General features: G+C 45.5%; 1 protein-coding gene across 1 annotated transcript in view; it reads left to right on the top strand.

Annotated features, from left to right (window-relative positions):
- The first annotated feature begins 514 nt into the window (after window positions 1-514).
- The window catches only part of COBLL1 (cordon-bleu WH2 repeat protein like 1), a 120,034-nt gene continuing 98,966 nt past the window's right edge, over window positions 515-21,582 (top strand). Inside the window, exon 1 of the mRNA XM_029071896.2 lies at window positions 515-619. Coding sequence (XP_028927729.1) covers window positions 537-619 — 83 coding nt within the window. The 5' untranslated portion in view covers window positions 515-536. The remainder of the gene's footprint in view (window positions 620-21,582) is intronic.

The raw sequence follows: 21,582 nt of genomic DNA, 5'->3' as shown, positions 1-21,582 counted from the left end.
AAGAGGAAGGGAGAAGGAGAGGAGAAGGAGGAGGAAAGGAGGAGCAGGAAAGGAGAAGGAGGAAAGGGGGAGCAGGAAAGGAGAAGGAGGAAAGGGGGAGCAGGAGAGGAGAAAGAGGAGGAAAGGAGAAGGAGGAAAGGGGGAGCAGGAGAGGAGAAAGAGGAGGAAAGGAGGAGCAGGAGAGGGGGAGAGGAAAGCAGGAGAAGGAGGAGCAGGAGAGGAGGAGAGGAGAAGGAGGAGCAGAAGAGGGGGAGGCGAGGATAAGGAGGAAAGGGGGAAAGGAAAGGAGGAGGAGGAGCAGCAGAGAAGGAGGAGGGGAGGAGCCAGAGGACGCGGGGCGAGAGGCGGATTCCCCACAGGTGAAAGGAGAAGGGGGCGGAGCGGGCGGGCGGGCGAGGCAGCCAGCCGGCCGGCCTGCCGCCAGCCTGCCAGGCCAGCCGAGCCGCCCAGCGGCCCGGTGCCCTCCGCCCGGTGCCCTCCGCCCTCCTCCGCCCTCCTCCTCCCTCCTCCTCCTCCGCCTCCCGCCGGCCGCGGGGATGGACGGCCCAGCCGGGCGGCGGCGGCCGGGGAGCCCGTCCTGTCCGTCCTGCCCGTCCCGCCCGTCCCGTCCTCCCTCCGGGTGAGTCCTCGCCCGCCCGTCCGCCCGTCCGTCCGCCCGCCCGCCCGTCCGCGCTTCCCCCTCTCCCCCCCGACGCTCGCAGATTCCCCCGCCGACCTCCACCCCCTTCCCCGCCCCCGGCTGGGGCTCGTCGTCGTCATCCTCGCCCTTCACTCCTTCCATCGAGCGCTCGCTAGGTGCAGAGCGCTGTACTAGACGCTCGGAACGGACAGTTCGGCACCAGACGTGGAGCCCAGCCGCCGTCCGGATTAGGGCATTTGCCCCTGGGTCCTTAACGATGTTGGTATTGGGTAAGCGCTGACTGTGTGCACAGCACTGTCCTAAGCGCTGGGGTAGTCACGGGGGAATCAGGCGGTCCCCCCGTGGGGCTTCGTCCCCATTTTACAGATGAGGTCGCTGAGGCCCAGAGAAGTCGAGTGACTCGCCCGCGGTCACACAAGCTGACGAGTGGCCGAGCCGGGATTCGAACCCCTGACCTCCGACTCCAAAGCCCGGGCTCTTTCCCCGGAGCCGCGCATTCAGTCGTGTCTACCGTGTGCAGAGCACTGTACTGAGCGCTGGGAACGGACGGTTCGGCGACGGGTAGCCCATCCCCGTCCGGATTAGGTCGTTTGTCCATTCGGTCGTACTTCTTGAACGCTCACCCGTGTGCAGAGCACTGTACTAAACGCTCGGAACGGACAGTTCACTTGTCAGCCGTGTGACTTTGGGCAAGTCACTTCACTGCTCTGTGCCTCAGTGACCTCATCTGTAAAATGGGGATTAAGACTGGGAGCCCCACGTGGGACAACCCGATTTCCCCTGTGTCTACCCCAGCGCTTAGAACAGTGCTCGGCACATAGTAAGCGCTTAACAGATACCAACAGTTCGGCGACAGATAGAGACGGTCTGCCCCTGCCCGGCAACGGGCTCGCCGACGACGTGCCAGGGGCTGTACTGAGCGCTGAGGCACTGTGCTGAGCGCCCATCCCGGACCGGCCGGGCGAGCTGCGGGGCGAGGGGCCCAGCTGAGGTCACCGGGGGTCCGGGCCCCCTGTCCCGAGTGACAGCTGACATCCAGAGACCCCCCCCTCCTGGCCCGATCTCCCTCCTGAAGGACCCCCACCCAGCCTTGGGCGGACCCCTTCCACCAAACCCCGGCCGAGCTTAAAATCACGCCGGGGGTGGCGAGGGGAGGCCGTGGCGTACGGTGAGTTGACATTAAAAGAACGTTTTTCCCCTGCCCCGAATGCTAATAATGACCGATCTGGGCATTTGAGCAAACACCGCTCGGGTACAGATGATTCTGTCGTTGGAACCCCTGAGATGGAAGATCTCTCGCCCATCCTGTATTTTTAGGGGAAAAGGTCGTTTGGAGCTGGAAGGACAGAGCACCGGAGAGGTAGACAGGTCCTGGAGGGATCGATTGGCAGGGATGGTTTGGCAGGAGAGGAGTCATTCATTCAGTAGTATTTATTGAGCGCTCACTATGTGCAGAGCACCGTACTGAGCGCTTGGAATGCGCAGTTCGGCAACGTCGTAGCCCTTTCCCTATTTTCATGAGCGTAGAAGTCATTTTTCCCCTGGAACTTGACCGGAGTTTCCTTAGGAGCGAGCCACGACATGTTTATCCGTCACTCTGCCCATGTGAACGTTGGCAGCTCACTAGGGGAAACATGGAAAATTCTCAAAACAACGTGACTAATCAGAAAGCCCTTTAGGATAGTGCTTGCGTCGAGGAAATGTATAGTATGTGAACTCATCCTTGCCTTTCGGTCTATCTGACTCCCGTTTTTTTCCTTGCTCCGCCGTGCCGACCTCTTTCGGTGTTTTCGTTTTCCGTTAACGCCTCTCCGGTATTTACACGCTGTCAACCGTGCAGCAGGTAACCTCGTGGCTTTCTTTCAGGGTGTCGAACTGGACGGTCGGTGGCCGGATGGAAAGGATTTCGGTAGCTTTTAGAAGTGAAAGAGATCGGAGCACAGGGATAAATACTGTTACATTTTGAGGAAGGAAGTGAGGTGGCCTGTCCCTCCTGCTTAGGCTGAGAGTCCCGTATGGGACAGGGCTGCATCCAACTTGCTTATCTTGATTTTGGTACGGCGCTCGGCACAACGTAAGGACGTAACAAATGCCATTAAAAAGGAGGGTGAGATTATCTCGCTACCAGATCGACCCTGAAGTGATACCCGATCTTTTTGAAAACCGTATAGTGGCCCTAATATTAAATCACGAATGATGGGCGCGGTCTGTGTTGCTGAACATCCACACATCCTAAGGAATCGCAAGTGTTATATCCCCCCCCGACCCCGGCGGTAGTTTCTAGAAAATGTGTCGATGGAAGAAAAGCTGTTTCGGTGTTGAGGGAAATCGGTAAAACATTCAAAGACTACGAAAGCAATTACAGAAGTCCCAAGTCAATGGACATCCATTCTGAATGTTTCACAACTTTCCCCATTCTATTATTCCACGGTCCTATTCCCTGGCTCCTGTACTGGTAGATTATTTTTGAAGTGACTCCACTGGTTGATCTTTTTTGACCCTGTAGGAGACTTTGTAGAAGGCAGAAGCCTTGAAAAGTGTTGAGAATTCTAGGAAATCATAATAATACTTTCTGGCTAAGAGTTTTCCCCAAACCCATTATAGTAGTGGCCTCTTAAAGCTTTCATTTATGGTTGTAAAAAAAACCCCGAGATGTTACTTGTTTATTGCATGTGATATGTGGTTGCTTTTTTAAACCTCAAATTGAAAAGGAGTCTAGTAAGGTCATAGGCAAATATTGCTGCTGATTGGCTCTGGGACATTTCTGATTGGCGATTTATGAATCATCGATTGGATAAACCTGAAAAATGCTGACATTAACTAATTCTTGGAGGGAGTATATTCAAATCAGGGTCAGTCTAAGTAAGCCTTCACTGTAGTACACTTGGTTGATTTCTTTATTTCACCCTGAGCTAAGGAGGTACCTACCCTTTGGGTGTGCCGTTCTAAGATCAACCTCTCTTTGAGACACTTTGCAAATGGGTCATTTAATTCTGTTTGACAGTTATGGCTTTGCGCTATGAAAACTTCTTTATTAGCAATTGATCCGAAACTAACAAAAACAAGAAACAGAACTCCTCACCACTGGCTTTAAAACACTCAGTCACCTTGCCCCCGCCAGCTCACCTCCCTGCTCTCCTACAACAACCCAGCCCGCACACTTTGCTCTCTAATGCCAACCTTCTCACTGTGCCTCCATCTCAACTATCTCACCCCAGACCCCTCCGACCTCTCGCCCCACATCCTGCCTCTGGCCTGGAAAGCCCTCCCTCCTTATATTAGACAATTATTCTCCCCCCCTTCAAAGCCTTATTGAAGGCACATCTCCTCCGAGAGGCCTTCCCTGACTGAGTCCTCCTTTCCTCTTCTCCCTCTCCCTTCTGCATCGCCCTGACTTGCTCCCTTTGTTCATCATCCTCCCAGCCCCACAGCACTTATGTACATATCTGTAATTTATTTATATTAACGTCTGTCGTCCCCTACCACTCCAGACTGTAAGCACATTGTGAGCAGGGAATGTGCCTGTTTATTGTTGTATCGTACTCTTCCAAACACTTAGTACAGTGCTCTGTACACAGAAAGCACTCAATAAACACAACTGAATGAACGAACTAGCGGGCCCAGTGGATAGCGCGTGGGCCTGGGAGTCAGAAGAACCTGGATTCTAATGCCGGGCTCTGCCACTTGCCTACTGTGTGACCTTGGGCAAGTCACAACTTCTCTGGGCCTCAGTTACCTCAGGTGTAAAATGGGAATTAAGTCTATGAGCCCCATATGGGACACGGGTTGTCTTCAACCTGATTAGTTTGTATCAACCTCAGCACTTAGCACAGTGCCTGGCACATAGGAAGCGCTTAACAAATACCATTTTTTAAAAAAAGTGACGGGCAACTGAAAAATCATTGGATTTCTGGCCACCAGTAGCCTGAGAGAGTCTAATACCATGCAACTGGTTTATATCAATCCACCCCTTTAATTTATAGTCCTCACCTAAAAGGTGCTTTCCGACTAAAATGTTGCACTGAAACATGCCTGTGCAGTGTAGGGTTGTTTTTTTTTCAGTAGCTTTTCTGGCTGCCCAGATAATTTTCATCTTATTCTGAATTGCTCCTTATTGATTATAGCCACTGTAGCTGCTTTAGAAAAAGAAAGAGAGCCCTTGCACCAAAATAGCCTCACTCCTTAGTCTGTCTTTGCCAGCTGCTTCTGCTTTCTACTTGCTGAACCAGTTACTGTAGGCTTTTTTTTTTTTTTTTTGACCTTTCTGAATCTTCCCTGAGGAAGTTAAGAAACTTGAACCTCAGAAGTTCCTGGTCTTTTCACTGGAAGAACCATCTCTGACCTTTCTTGGTAGGTCAGTAACTTGGCTCCCATAAAATCCCTGTCATTCTCTGAACCCTACTGCTGTCAGATCCATGTAAAATTCTGATTGAGTTTCAGTGGAAACTGAATTAAGAGTTCGGTAGTAAGGAAGATGATGAACTTCACCAAAAATAGAAGTTACCCAAACATGAAGTTCAGAGTAGGTTTTTCCAGGGTAGGGCTAAGTAGCGCTCCCCGAGTTGGAAGCTGTTTCCTACCTAGAACTCTGATTTTTTAACCACTGCAGGGGAAATCAGGAGAGGTGGAACCAATATTAGAAGGTTCCTGATTCCTGATTCAGTAGCTTTATTAATGATATTTGCTATTTATTTTTGAGTCTATAATATGCCTACCAGGATAAAAAAAATATGGAAGCTAAGCACTGAGCCTGTTGTCTTTATGTAAGATGATTATATTTTGCCTTAATGGCAAAGGCTAAAGGAATAGGGGTTTTAAACTGAGGAGGGTTTTAAGATGGGAGTTTTGAGGGAAGAGATATTGTGTAGTTGGTGGTTGTGTGGTTGTCGGTGATCCTGTTTATCACGTCCTTCAGGAACAGGATGGGACACGATGGAATTGGGCTTCAATGGGAGGGATTTAGATTAGACATTAAGACGATCCTCCCAATCAAAATGAAGTATAAACTCACTGTTGGCAGGGAATGTGTTTCATTCTTCATTTATTCTTCTGTTGTATTGTTCCAAGCACTTAGAAACCAGTGGGATTTCAGTAAATAGTGATATCAACGATAATATTTGGAGTATTTGGTAGGTGCTTACTATGTGCCAAGCACTGTAGTAAGTGCTTGGACAGATCCAGTGTAAGTAGATCAGACATAGTCCCTGTCCCACATGGGAGTCACAGTCTAAGAAGGAAGGAAAACAGGTAATTTAATCCCCATTGTACAAACTAGGAAAGTGAGGCTCAGGCAAATTAAGTGTCTTGTTCATGGTCACACAGCAGGCAAGTAGAGGAGTCGGGATTAGAGCCCAGCTCTCCTGACTGTCAGGCCTGTGTTCATTCATCTAGGCCACGATAGTACTACATTAGAGCAGGTTGCTAAATGATGCCTTGGGATCCTCCTTTTTAACATATAGATAGAGAGATAGATATAGAAAACCATATAAAGCCAGATATCTTTTATAATTGGGTAAGACACTTGATTACCTCTATTCCTGTTTTAGCCCCGTGATTTTGTGATACTTATGCCGAAGGTTTTGGAGTGGACACAGAGATGTAGAAAGCCTTATAAAGCCAGTTATCTTTTGTGATTGGGTGAGATACTTGATTACCTCTATTTCCATTTTAGCCCTGTGATTTTGTGATATATATGTAGAAGGTTTTGGAGTGGAAAATGTTTTAAAAAATCGAATCGAGTCTAGTTTTGTAATTATGCACCAGAAAATGATTCAATAGGGACCATTTATTATGGTATTATTACTATTATTGTTACAAAATAGGGAATTTATTATGGACCAAGACCTTTTAAATCCTTTAGAACTAATATAACAGTTACTGTTGAGGCTTGAGTATGGCTTTTTTGTGGAATTTTTACCATCTGTTAGGCTAAAAAAAGACTTTCAAGGATGGGAGAGAGAAGTTTCCCATGATTATTTCCCCAGGGACAAATGTCTGCATTTGGGATAAAAGCCTCTGCTTATCCAAGGAAAATCAATCCTTTGATAAAGAGAACCTCAGATGAATGTGGTTACTATCAGAAAAATGTAGGGTGAGCCTGAGTTTGACTGATCCAATTCAAAGCCGTATTTTAAGTTCAACAAGCAACAACAGTTTATTTTAAAGACTAACGCCCATTATCTTGTTAGGAGTTATTTTTCTTTGAAAATACTTCATTTCCTTTGCTCTAGCAAAAATGGAGAAAAGAGTTTAATTTTTCTGAACAGAACAAGTGCTTTCATCTGAAATGATGGTTTTCATTTTGTGGAATTTAGGATTCACTGGGAAACTATTCATTTAACTCATCCCAAGAAAAATATTTTACTTTGAATAAATTGAAAGAGACAGTTTTAATAATGCTAACTTAAATTGAGTTTTCCTTAGCCCCTCAGTTAAGATGGACAGCCTGGCCCGCCGTATACTAGTGAACCCCTGCCTTATTAGGATTTGGAGATGTGGATACTCTGGAATTGTTTTGGGAAGATCAGGGCATTCTAGTGAGAGTGGAAGTAAACAGGGCCTGCATCTTTCCATGAGTTGCAGCAGGGCAGAGTTAACTTTTATCACTATATACAATTCTCTTTAGGGTTGCTACCTATAGCCACTGGGTTAAATAAAAGAGAGATTCTCTGTCCTCTTCTCTTTTGGGTCATCCTCACTTACCTAAACTTTCTGCTTTCATCCCTTAATATCTTCTATACTGTAGAAAAAAAGCCCAGGTGGTTCACCTCTGTGGTTGAGTTATATACGTATTCATTTGGGTTTGCCTTTATACTCTGGTTACTTCCCCTACATAAGCATTTGACAAGCTTTTAATGGGCCACGTCTGAAAATTGCTAAGCAAGTTCACCTGTCCTGAAAAAAGTCCCCATCTGAGTTTCTACCTTTTTCTATGGTACTTGTTAAACGCTTACTGTGTGTCAAACCCTGGGGCTTACAATTTAAGATGGAGCACAGAAGAACGGAGCCACAAAAGAAGTGAATTGCCCATAGTAACATAGCAAACAACTGGCAGAGCAGAGATTAGAAGCCAGGTCTCCTGACTCCCAGGCCCATGCTCTTTCCACTGGATCAGAATAATTGCGGCATTTAAGTACTTACTATGATGATGATGATGATGATGATGGTATCTGTTAAGTGCTTACTGTGTGTCAAGCACTGTTCTAAGCTCTGGGGTAGATACAAGGTAATTAGGTTGGACACGATCCCTGTCCCACATAGGGCTCACAGTCTTAATTCCCATTTTGCAGATGAGATAACCGAGGTCCAGAGAAGTTAAGTGACTTGCCCAACGTCACACAGCAGACAAGTGGCAGAGCTGGGATTAGAACCCATGTCCTTCTGACTTCCAGGCACATGCTCTATCCACTCCGCCATGCTGCTTCCCTTTCCCCATCATAATCAGGGTGAAGCAGAATACAGTGAGAGATCAACGAGCTAGAATTGGTACAGGTTTCGGATCCACTGGAAAATAAATAACAGGATAAGAGCTTCATCGACAACCCTTGAGGAAGGGCTGTATGCAGATGCCTGGGCTCTAGAGGGACACACAAAAGAAGGCAAGCAAATGTTGATGAATCCCCTTGCAGATGCAGCAGAGCGTAATGGGCCGACAAGTCAGAGGAAAGTGGGAGTCCCGTACCAGCAAAGTCCTATGCGCAACTGAAGGTTTTTGTCGGCAGCACAGAATTTAAAGTAGTCCCTGAATTCTTCTATCTAGGCAGTATTTTTCCGGTGATCCATTAACTGTATTTACGGAGTGCTTACTGTGTGCGGAGCTCTGTTCTAAGCACTTGGGAGAGTACACTACAGCAGACTCGGGGGATGAAAAGATACATGTAAAGATAGAAAAGGGAATAAAAATGGTCAGCCTGACCTTTGGAAGACGGCACTAAAGACTTTGGAGAGTAAACTCTATGCCAGGCTGACTGTCTACAAGGCTGCAATAGCCTTCGACCTCCTGAATGGCTGTGAGACCTGATTCTACTAAAGAAGACACGTCACCAGCATCTAAAAACCACGCGCAACTTCAAATGGCCGCACCATATTACCAACCGTGACATCCTAAAACACAATTGTTCAGTATTTAGGTAATCGTCACAGCAACACAGCTCTACTGGATACGATCCAAGAGAAGAAGATGCCAATTAATCGATGGATGACACTTATTGAGTGCTTACTATGCACAGAGCACTGTACTAAACACTTGGGGGAGTACGGTTCAACAGAACCAGCAGACACTTTCCCTGCCCATAATGAGTTTACAGTGTAGAGGGGCAGACTGGTGGATGAAAGCAGCTACTGAGTGGGGAACCAAAACGAGACACGAGTCCAGAGGAAAGCAAAAACTTCCCGAAAGTCACAACGCAGCAGAGTCTCAAACAAATCAACAGCCTTGGGAGATGACCGCAGCTGACAGAGGAGGTGGGCTGACGGAAATCTCTTGCAGTAAAGGCTTAGTGGAGAAGGGGACTGAAGGCCCGTCTCCTCTGCATCAGCGGCTCCACAAAGCTGCCTCCCTTTCTGTAAACAGTGCTGGGTGTGGGGCTTGTGAATCACACATTGGTTTGCGGTGATGTCCACCTCAAAAATGAAGGACAGACAGCTATATATTATTGTAAGCTCCTCGGGAGCAGGGACTATATTCATTCTTTCTAAAAATGGTATTTGTTAAGTGCTTACGATGTGTCAGGCACCGTACCAAGTGCTGGAGTAGATATGAATTAATCATGTTGGTAACAGTCCCTGTCCCGTATGGGGCTTGCAGGTTTAATCCCCATTTTACGAGGAGGTAACTGAAGCATAGAGAAGTGAAGTGATTTGACCAAGGTCACTCAGCGGACAAGGGGCAGAACCGGAATTGGAACCCAGGTCCTTCTGAATCCCAGGTCTGTGCTCTTTTCGTTAGACTTCCCTCAGAGCACGGTATAAAACTGTCAGTTTTTCCATAGTGCCTATTTTCAGTACACATTTTGGATAGATGCTTTGAGTGTTTAAGTATCTAATCAGCGCCCACTTGGTACAATGCACAGTTTTAAGCATTTGGGAAGTATAGAAGAAACGACCCATTCCGTACCCATAAGGAGTTTACACGCTAATGGGAGAGGCAAACCTAGTCATCCAAATAAACCACTTAATGTACAGTAGAATAGACAAATACTCAAGACTGCTGAGGATGGGTAAAATAAATCACCTCATGAGTGCTAGGATTGGCTGGTGGGTTTTTAAGACGTAGGGTGCTGGGATATTAATTGAGGAAGACTTGTCGAGAAGGTGGGGTTTTGGTGCATTAGAGACTGTGTTTCCGATGGTGCCAGTTTGTCTGGATAGGAATGAACGCGATGGTAGTGCCCATAGAGAAGCAGCGTGGTACAGTGGAAAGAGCGCGGGCTTGGGCGTCAGAGTTCATGGGTTCGAATCCCGGCTCCGCCCCTTGCCAGCTGTGTGACTTTGGGCAAGTCACTTAACTTCTCTGTACCTCAGTTACCTCATCTGTAAAATGGGGATTAAAACTGTGAGCCCCACGTGGGACAACCCGATTACCTTGTATCCCCCAGCGCTTAGAACAGTGCTTTGCACATAGTAAGCGCTTAACAAATACCACCATTTTTTTTTATATGAAGGTGTCAGTCGAGATGTGAGCGGTATAACCAGGTTTTGAATAACTATGGGATTCCTGAGAACATTACCCCCAAATTATTGGAGAATTGATTCCACTCTGCACTTTATAGAAACTTCGTCAACATAGTCGAAAGATTAACTGTATGTAGTTTTCTGCCTTTCTTTTTTTTTTAATGTTTCTTTCTATATTTTCATGGAGTAAACATGGGAAGGGTGTTAAAAATGACAGTGTGTTCCTTGTCCAGATTCAGGAGTTGGTTTGGTCCTTTTAAAGAATAAAATAGGGAAGCTATGAGCTCTCAGTACATGTTGTTGACCGACTTAAAGGGCGAAACACACCCTCAGTTTGAGCTTCTGCCATCCCTGTAGGTGACCCAGATGAGCTGGAAAACAGTGAACTTAGTGGCTGTGAAAGAGATCACTACTTCTGCCGTCCCAGGCTTTGCTGGAAACAGGACAGATCCTGTCATTTCTAGCCTGTCCAAAACCACAGAAGACATGGGGTACCTTAAATCCTACTTCAGACTGGTGATTTGCATATAATAAGCTAGGGATGGTAGTTTCATCAACTCTGTGATGCAGTACAATTAGTTTAGTGATTTAGGTATGTTGTTTGAATGAGCGCCAAATAGGTATAGGGTAAACAGATCAAACATGGTCCTTGCCCTACCAGGACCCCACAGGATGTACAATGCTTTATGGCACATATTGGGGCATACTTTTGGAAGGAAACCCCGTCTGCTTGTGTGGGAATGTGGGAAAAAAAAATCGCTGAAATAAAACCTTCTTTCATTTTGTACATCCCGGAGGGTTTTTTGGTTAAAAATTGAAACTTGTGGCTCACAACTGGCAAGTCTTTGTAATGGAAGCCCTCCCAGTTTATTTGTAGTAGTACTAATGATATTTATTCATTACTCTGTGTGAAGCACTGTTTTAAGCCCTGGGACAAACACAAGGTAAATTGATCAGGCAGGGTTCCCCTCCCACATGGGTCCACAAGCTAAATGGGGTAAACAAGGCGGACGAGTAACTCCGGAAAGCTCGACGACAATCACAAAACCAACAATCCAAGCAAGATAACGATGTAAAATAAAGTAGTTAAATTTGCTGCTTGGAAAAGGTGTTTAGAGCCCAATCTTAAATGGCTCCTAAGTGGCAGCTGGGGATTTTCTCAGCAGTCCATCACTTTCACAGCTCTCTCCAGAGGAAGTTACCACCCTCCCACCCTGCCACATTAGCTCGTTGACCTAGAAAAGAAAAAAGTGCCTCAAGCCAAAATAACTGTGCATTCTTGGGGTAGAGGAGCAGATGCATAATAATTATGGTGTGAAGCGCTTCTTAGGTGCCAGATACAGTCCCTGTCCCATCTGGGCCTTACAATCTAGGAAGCCGATGGAGAGGTATTTTGTACCCCTTTTAAAGATGAGGAAACTGAGACTCAGAATAGGTGAGTGACTTGCCCCAGACCACACCACAGGCCAGCATAACTCTAGACCCCCATAACTGTAGCTCTGCCGCTTATCTGCTTGGTGACCTTGGGTAAGTCACTGAACTTATGCCTCAGTTACCTCATTTTTAAAAGGGGATTAAGGCTGTGAGCCCCATGTGGGACAGGGACTGTATCCAGCCTCATTAGCTTGCAGCTACCCCAGCACTTAGAACAGTGCTTGACACTGTTATTATTATTATCATTATGGAAAATGTCCAGAAAAAGCACGCTATTCTGGTTTCACGGGCCCAGCGAGCAAGAGATTTTTCCCTCAGAGACATTCACACATTTGAATTCAAACTCTTACGTTAGAATTGAGAAAATTAACCAGGCCAATAGTCTCCTAAAAATCACCATTGTGATTTAAAAAATGGTGTTCAAGTCACTTTAAACGATAATTTTTAAAAAATGTGATCCAATTCAGTAATACCATAACTAGACACACTTTTTTCTATTTTCATATAAAATAATCCATCTTTTGTTTCAGGGATGGACGTTCACTCTGGGTTGGCATTCAAAGAATGCTCGTGTGTTTTTTCAAAAAGGGAAAGCCCTGTTGAACCTTTTATTGTTTTCCAACCTGACTGCCACAAGAACTCATCTAATCAATAGTGCCATTTATGTCCTTGTTTTACCCACTACCCCAGAGGGAACATGACAGGCGAAGGATCAATTAGTCAGTCATATGTATTGAGTACTTGCTGTGTGCAGAGCACCGTTCTAAGCGCTTGCGAGAGTACAGCATCAGTTGGTAGACACATTCCCTGCCCACAGTGAGCTTAGAGAGAGGGCGAGTGAGGCTACGCTGACAACTGCTGGCATTTTTATCCATTTCTTCCCACTGGTTCTCCACCCTAAAGTCTCCAAGACTGAACCAAAATGTGCCCATTGTTTTTGATGGGCGATACCGTTATTAAGAAGTTCTAACTAATAACAATCATTTGTTCAGGAAAAGAATAAAGCATTTAAGCGTTTCGATCTTTATTTTCATTCCAAATGCCAAAAAGGCAAATGGCTTGTCGTCCTCCTCAAAATACTGTAAACCTCAGTGAAAATGTCGATTTGGGGGACAAAGGGCTCACTTTGCCCAATCTCCTATTGCAGCCTAGTCCTGGAATAAAATGGCAAATGCCCGATGCACTTTCTGCTGTTGCGATGAGATTCAGGGTCAGAAGATAATGGTATTTGTTAAGCGCTTACTATGTGCAGAGCACTGTTCTAAGCGCTGGGGTAGACACAGGGGAATCAGGTTGTCCCATGTGGGGCTCACAGTCTTAATCCCCATTTTACAGATGAGGGAACTGAGGCACAGAGAAGCGAAGTGACTTGCCCACAGTCACAGAGCTGACAAGTGGCAGAGCTGGGATTCGAACTCATGACCTCTGACTCCAAAGCCCGTGCTCTTTCCACTGAGCCACTCTGCTTCTCTAAGAAGATGTGATCTGGGCAGCCTCTTTACAACTTGCCCACTTAGAATAGGTTAAGGTGTTGCTGGCGTGATGTGAGTTTTTAGTCTTGGTGCTATCTTGACGACTTAGGGCTGACTCTGTACGTGGTAAGCACTTAATAAATATATTGAATAAATATGATCAAATGAATAATGATAATAATGGTGTTGGTTAAGCGTTTATTATGTGCCAAGCACTGTTCTAAGCTCTGGGGTAGATACAAGGTAGTCAGGTTGGTCACAGTCTCTGTCCCACATGGGGCTCACAGTCCTAATTCCCATTTTACAGGTGAGGTAACCGAGGCACAGAGAAGCGAAGTGTCTTGTCCAAGGTCAAACAGCAGACAAGGTGCGGAGCCGGGATTAGAACCCATGACCTCTGACTCCCACGCCCGTGCTCTTACCATCCACTCTCAGCATTGGTGCATACACATATTCAATTATTCATCTGGTCACTTCACCCCAATATACCGATGTTACTAACTCCTACATCCTCGTATTTGCTCCCGCGTTACCTACGTGATTGACTCCTGTTCCCCTGTAGAGGCCCACGGCAGGAATCGTGGCTTTGGCGCATGGTGGTGCTTCCCAGAACAGTAAGGACTAAAATATCATCGACTGATTTGACTAAGTTAAACTCAGTACAGATCCGTGCACCCAGAAGGAACTGCCTGGTTAGAACTTTGCTTATGACCCTAATCTCTAACAAGTGTGATCTAGATAACACTGTAGCATTACTTAGAGCCACAGCCAATTTTCTCTCCACCAAAGGGGTCATTTCTCGGCGACGAATCCCCAGTTTTCTCTTCATCAGTAAAAGTTTTGAATGAACCCAAGTGCAGTAGTCCTTATATTCAAAATAATATCCAAGTCATCCACCTAATGAAAATTGGACTCTCACGAGGAGACCTAGTTCTCCCATCTCTGAAGCCCGCCATGCAGCTTTTTGTGCAGATAGTATTAGGGAGCCTCAGACGTGACCTAAACTCCAGGTGTCCGCTGCAGTAAGCTTCTTCTTGCTTTAAAGGACCGAGATGCAGCCTTTGATGATGGGAGCTTTATATATTGCCAGAGCCGGCCTTCCAACATGGCTGGGCAAATTCCAGAACCTTCCAAGGGGAGCACGATGACCTGCCGAAATAGCATAGACTGTTTTGCTTAGAATAGAAGCATAGAATAGACTGTTTTGACAGGATAGATCCCTGGCAGATGAGAGCAGATCAGCCCTTGGACAACCTTTCTACTTGTGTCGGACCCATCTTCCTGCATTTTGAGGACACCTGGGGAGAGCTGAGTTGGCTCCTGGAAACCTCCTCTTCCCAAGTTCCAATGAAACGGGGGAAACCATTGTCTGGAGCTGGTTCTCGGTCACTCAATGAGTGACCCAAGCTGGTGACCTGACACAGTCCCCGGGGAAGACCCCGGGCGAGAGACGCAACGTGGCTCAGTGGAAAGAGCACGGGCTTGGGAGTCAGAGGTCATGGGTTCGAATCCCGGCTCCACCACTTGTCAGCTGTGTGACCGTGGGCAAGTCAGAACCTCCTCTTCCCAAGTTCCAATGGAACGGGGGAAACCATTGTCTGGAGCTGGTTCTCAGTCACTCAATGAGTGACCTGAGCTGGTGCCCTGACGCAGTCCCTGGGGAAGACCCTGGGGAGTTGGCGAGAGAAGCAGCGAGGCTCAGTGGAAAGAGCACGGGCTTGGGAGTCCGAGGTCATGGGTTTGAATTCCGGCTCCACCACTTGTCAGCTGTGTGACTGTGGGCGAGTCACTTCACCTGTCTGTGCCTCAGTTACCTCATCTGTAAAATGGGGATTAAGACTGTGAGCCCCACGTGGGACCACCTGATTACCCTGTATCTACCCCAGCGCTTAGGACAGTGCTCTGCACATAGTAAGCGCTTAACAAATACCAACTGTTTTTTTACTTCACCTCTCAACGTATGGGTTGAAAGGAGTGTAAACCTGACCCAAAGAATTTCTCCCCAAAGTGCCATGTAGTCTGGAAGCTAATGGAGTACTGATGTTGACAAAATATCAGCAGTCATTATGCTTAGTGTACACAACTTTCCACTGACCGAACAAAAAACAGAATGCGGTATTGACATTGACAAATACCAGGCATTGTGAAAGTAAGCAATTTTACACTAACCCAAACAAAAACAATAAAATATAGTATTGATATTGACAAATATCCACAGTCATTATGATTTGTGTACACAACTTGACACTGACCCCAACGAAACCCAAAGTGCAGTATTGATATTGACAAATAGGCATTATGACCAAGTGTAAGCAACTTTACACTAACCCAAACAACAACAACATAAAAACCCACGGATTTTTTCTATGCCTGAATTGCAGATCTAGCTTAAAAGGTAAATGGCCCAAAGTGGCTGAGTTATCTAGCACGCCACACCGGAGCTCTCAGTGGAACTTGGGAAGCAAAATGACTTAGCTTAGTAGTAGTAGATGATGGATTTCTTCCTATTACATTTTATTGAAACCATAACATTATCCACAAGTGGTGGATTCAGGCTGTGCAAAATATAGCCCGCCCCTTAAAAGAAGTACAGTTTTACTTGAGATAAGATCACTTGGTTCCGAGCATATTTCCCCTCTGGTGTGAAAGCATCCTTGGGGTGCTATTACTAGTACTAATAATAATTACAGTTCTTGTTAATAGCTTATTATTCACCAAATGCTCACTGTTTTAGGAGCTGGGGTAGGTACAAGATTACTTGGTTGGACACATTCCCGTGTCCCACATGGGGGCTCACAGTCTAAGTAGAAGAGAGAAGGATTTTAATAATAATTATGGTATCTGTTAAGCGTTTACTATGTGCGAGACACTGCACCAAGCCCTGGGGCGGACACAAGCAAACCGGGTTGGACACCGCACCTGCCCTGCGGGGCCCATTCTCAATCCCCATTCCACAGATGAGGCGACTGAGGCCCAGAGAAGTGACTTGCCCACGGTCGCGCAGCAGACGGGCGGCAGAGCCGGGACTAAAACCCGTGACCTTCTGACTCCCAGGCCTGTGCTCCATCCACTGTGTCAAGCTGCTTCTGCTAAAGAGTCCATTTTACAGATGAGGAAACTGAGGCCCAGAAGTTAAATGACTTGTCCAAGGTCCCACAATAGTCAAGTGGTGGAGTTGGGATTAGAACCCACATCCTGTGACTTCCAGGTGCGTGCTCTTGCCAATAGGGCACACTGCTTAAACAACGTAAGGAAATACAAAATTTGAGAGTCAATTCCATACAAAGGGGGCTCATCCTAGATGGAACAAGAGCGTCAGGTATTGCTCCAGCTGCCTTGAGCATTTAACTGTAGAATTAACTTCTTCAGTTATCTGCCACATATTAATAATAATGTTGGCATTTGTTAAGCCCTTACTATGTGCAGAGCACTGTTCTAAGCGCTGGGGTAGATACAGGGTAATGAGGTTGTCCCATGTGAGGCTCACAGTTAATCCCCATTTTACAGATGAGGTCACTGAGGCACCGAGAAGTGAAGTGACCTGCCCACGGTCACACAGTTGACAAGTGGCAGAGCCAGGATTCGAACCCATGATCTCTGACTTCCAAGCCCGGGCTCTTTCCACTGAGCCACGCTGCTTCTCTGAAGCATCTTTTGGCCCCAGTGCTGAATGGGAGCCACACTGTTTATGTATTTAATAATAATGGTTTTTGTTAAGCACAGTACTAAGCACTGGGGTGGATACAAGCAAATTTTGTTAGGTCACAGCGCCTGTCCCGCATGGGGCTCACAGTCTCAATCTCTATTTTGGAATCTCTATTGGAGAAGCAGCGTGGCTCAGTGGAAAGAGCACGGGCTTTGGAGTCAGGGCTCATGAGTTCGAATCCCGGCTCTGCCACTTGTCGGCTGTGTGACTGTGGGCAAGTCACTTAACTTCTCTGGGCCTCAGTTCCCTCATCTGTAAAATGGGGATGAAGACTGTGAGCCCCACGTGGGACAACCTGATTCCCCTATGTCTACCCCAGCGCTTAGAACAGTGCTCGGCACCTAGTAAGCGCTTAACAAATACCAACATTATTATTTTACAGATGAGGCAATTGAGGCACAGTGAAGTGAGTTGCCCAGGGTCACACAGACAAGTGGTAGAGCTGGGATTAGAACTCATGACCTGACTCCGAGGCCTGTGCTCTATCCACTATGCCATGTTGTTAAAGAAACTCCTCACAGCATGGATTATTACAGTATTTGATTTTAGGAATTTGGGAAAAATTATCTAGAATACAGATGTATTCTCTGGTAAATTCAAAAGATACATAATTTCCGGATGACTAACTAAGCCACTAAATAAGAGAAGCTCAACAGTTCCCAGTATCAAATCGGGCAATTTAGATTACTCTTTGGAGCCGTTTACCGATGCGTTGTTGCCAGGAAACAGTCAAGTGACACCTCTGCTGAAGTTTTAAAGAGTTATAACTACTGTGTGAATGCTCAATTATGAAATTCCATTCTTGGTATGCGATCCTCTTACCATCCTTGTTCCCTGCAGCGGTATTCAGGAAAGAAATGTGAAGTTCATTAGTAGTGGAAATCCTTGGAGCAGAGAACATGTCTACCAAATTCATTCATTCAGTAGTAGCAGCGTGGCTCAGTGGAAAGAGCCTGGGCTCTGGAGTCAGAGGTCATGGGTTCGAATCCCGGCTCGGCTCGGTCACTTAACTTCTCGGTGCCTCAGTTACCTCATCTGTAAAATGGGGATTAAGACTGTGAGCCCCACGTGGGACAACCTGATTCCCCTGTGTCTACCCCAGCGCTTAGAACAGTGCCCGGCACATAGTAAGAGCTTAACAAATACCAACCTTAACAAACACCGACGTTAGTATTTATTGAGTGCTTACCATGTGCAGAGAACTGTACTAAGTGCTTGGAATGTACAGTTCGGCAACAGATAGAGACAATCCCTGCCCAGTGACGGGCTCACAGTTCTGTAATATTGTATTCTCCCAAGTGCTCAGTATGGTGCTCTGCATACAGTAAATAAATACGACTGATAAAACATTTTAGGAAGCTGGATCTTCATTTTGGTCATATGGCAAGCAAAACCCTTTGGCCGTGTTCTCTTTGGGCTGGGAAATTATTGTCGATTGTAATTTAACAGTTGGAATGTTTATGAAAAAATTTGTTAGGGTGGCATGTGGGCTGCTACTGCACAGTATGTGATTTGAAGGAGGGCTGGGATCTAGACATTGAGATCGGGCATTGTGTGGGCAGGTATTGAATGAGAATATTTGAGAGTTCCGTCAGTTCACTTAAATCTAGAATGTCAGCACCCTGCTCCTTCAGCTCTGGGCCTCAGCTGGGGTGCACGTTTATCTTCGGTTGTGAACCAAAATGCCCCCAGAGAATAAGTTGAAAGTGCAAAACTTATTTCCTTTGGCTAACAGAGCAAATTGACCTCATCTTTGGAAGCGTTAGAATTGTAAGATATTAAGATGTCAGGCACATGGTCGCCGATAAGTGTGGAAATCAATGTGTGCGCCACTTTCTCCATGTTTTCTGTCAGTTATCTATTTTCCCCCGTTGAATTTTAAGTGATGAAAACATAATGGGAAACAGTTTTGTGAAGTATTCCTCAAATTAATTTTTATTTCAGAATGTTTTCCACTGGCTAAAAAACAAGTTGAGATTACAAGCCAGATCATATCAAGAATCCTGCAGTGTAATGAAAGCTTGAACCGATTTATGTGGAAGGAGTCCCCAAAGACATTTTAGTGTTGTTTTTTAAAATTGAATCAATTTAAATATAAACAATATCAAGGAATTGTCTGGCACATGGACAGTGCACTTGACTGGATTCACTAGCATGGGACTGTGCCAATAAAATGCGTTCTGCCCGAAATCAGAACTTCATTATGGTGAAAGTCTGTGAGGGTGATTAGAGCACCCTTATACATGAAGTTGCACAGTGAGAGCAAAATCAAGAAAACCATTTTGAAGATTTAGAATTGTGGATGGGATAGTGATAATGTGAAAAAAAAAATCTGTGGGGGCTAAGGGAGAATGGATATGATTCATTTAAATATATTGTCCTAAGGGGATGATATTCTTCCAAGTGATGGAGGTCAGAATGAAAACAAAGGTGTCAAGAATAGGATATCGAAAGTGTATTCAAGAAGTAAAATATTACAAAAACCCAGGCAATCTGGAGGGATTTTTCAGGCTTGGAATCTTTTTTTTATATATATTGAAGACATTAGAAACAGGCATCCTGACACGTAGAGTACTATTAAAGTTCAAAAAAGGTGGGAGTGACCTCCCCTTCTCATTGTCTAGTTGGATGTGGGTTGAGCAGGTTTCTAAATCTGTTTGATTTAGAAATCAAACTCTGCCAGCTGGGGCTAATTGTTCTCATCATCAGATGTGCTTGAATCTTCGCATTTATGAAAATGACACATCAAGTGCAGGAAAAAAATGGCCCCAAAGAATTCAGAAGATGAAACAAGGGTTGGTCCAGTTGCAAGTCTGGTTCTTTCAGCATGTCTGTGAGTAACACTGGGCAAGTCACTTCAATTCTTTATGTCATAATTTTCTCATTTGTGAATAGGTTATAACTCTGCTACGACTAATACCCCCTAATTCAATAAAACCCCATGCAAATATATACTTAGCTGCAGATGATGGTGTCTGTCCAGGTGTGTGGGTGTGCCCCAAAAATGCAATGTGGGACTGACCAGACCTTTCGATATAGTAAGGCACACCTTGTCTCGCACACAAAATCGAGCGATAGGCTTGATTGATCATAGTTGGAAAGAGTTAGAGAAAGCTTGATGCTCATCATTTCATTGAGTAGTTTACCGGAGAGCTGTGATGCGATGCTAAAACAGATCAAATCCAGATCATTCTCCCTCCCCTGTTCTATTTCTTTTGAGCATTTCCCAAATCTCTAACTACAGGCCTGGAATTCCGACCGTTTTGTAATGCTGACAGACTGTGGGTTTTTCTCTTGGTTCTACCCTGCTGCCTTGATTTGCTGCTGACCCACCCAGTGGGGCTCTGGAGGAGCCAAGATGTTGCCTTTTGAATCCCCACTGAGTCCTCTGACCACATCTTGCCTTAGTACAATGAAAAGGAAGTTCTCTGGTTGGAATGTGGGGAACAATGAAGACTTCAAGGAAAACATTGCTTCAGGCTGTCCCCTGGAGATTTGAAAGCTGCAACATTTTCAGCTAGTTCCCACCTTACACATAATCTTGCAGTCTGAAATGACCCTGCTTTATGTGGTTGACTAAAATCTTCAACAAGGAGAAAAGTTCTGAATAGACTGAAGTATTTGCAAATATTATCTTTTATTCTCTTTTTGAAATGAACTAACCATGTCATGTTTCCCGATTTCTTAAAAAAACATACATGCTTCTTGGACTGAGAAGCTGCATGGCTTAATGGATAGAGTATGGATCTGGGTGTCCGAAGGACCCGGGTTCTAATTCTGACTCCATTCTTCTGCTCTGTGACCTAGGGTAAATCACTAAACTTCTCTATGCCTCAGTTACTTCATCTCTAAAATGAGGATTAAGACTGTGATTCCCCGGATGGGACATGGACTGTGCCCAACCTGATTAGTTTATATCTATGCCAGCTCTTAGTACAGTGCCTAGCACATAGTAAGCACCTAAATATCGTTTTAAAAAAAAGGCAAAGAATAGGTTATGCAGTAATTCTCCCCATTAAACAACATAAACAAGATCACATATTCTCTGATTGTGTGATGTTTTTTTTCCTCCATCCCCTCCTCCAGAAAAAAAGGAAAGGAAATTCCCTTTTAGCTGTTGGTAGATCTCTAGACAAGCCAGACTTCCAAGGAAAGCCAAGCCCAATAGGTATTGGCAAAATTTGGAGTCTGGCCCCAATTCCAAATTCTGAGGACCAAATTGAGGAAAAAAAGGCCTGTCGGGTTAACGCTTTAAAAGAACACATCATCTTTAAATGGATGCTTGGTGCAATGGCTGGAAGCTACAATGATAATAATAATTAGACTGTAAGATTAGACTGTAAACCCGTTAAAGGGCAGGGATTATCTCTATCTGTTGCCGAATTGTACATTCCAAACGCTTAGTACAGTGCTCTGCACATAGTAAGCACTCAATAAATACTATTGAATAATAATGGCGGCGTTTACTAAGTGCTTACTCTGCTATATGCAGGGGAAATATAAAGTTAGCTTGGACACAGTTCCTGTCCCATGGGTCTCAGTATCTTATCTCCATTTTCAGAAGAGGAAACTGGGCCTAGGGAGATTGAGAGACTTGTCCAAGGTTGCACACAGTGGAAATGGTAGAGCGCGGACTAGTACCTTGGTCTCCTGACTCT

Source organism: Ornithorhynchus anatinus, chromosome 9 (assembly GCF_004115215.2).
Source record: "Ornithorhynchus anatinus isolate Pmale09 chromosome 9, mOrnAna1.pri.v4, whole genome shotgun sequence".
Classification (NCBI taxonomy): Eukaryota; Metazoa; Chordata; class Mammalia; order Monotremata; family Ornithorhynchidae; genus Ornithorhynchus; species Ornithorhynchus anatinus.
This window is presented reverse-complemented; position numbering and strand designations above follow the sequence as displayed.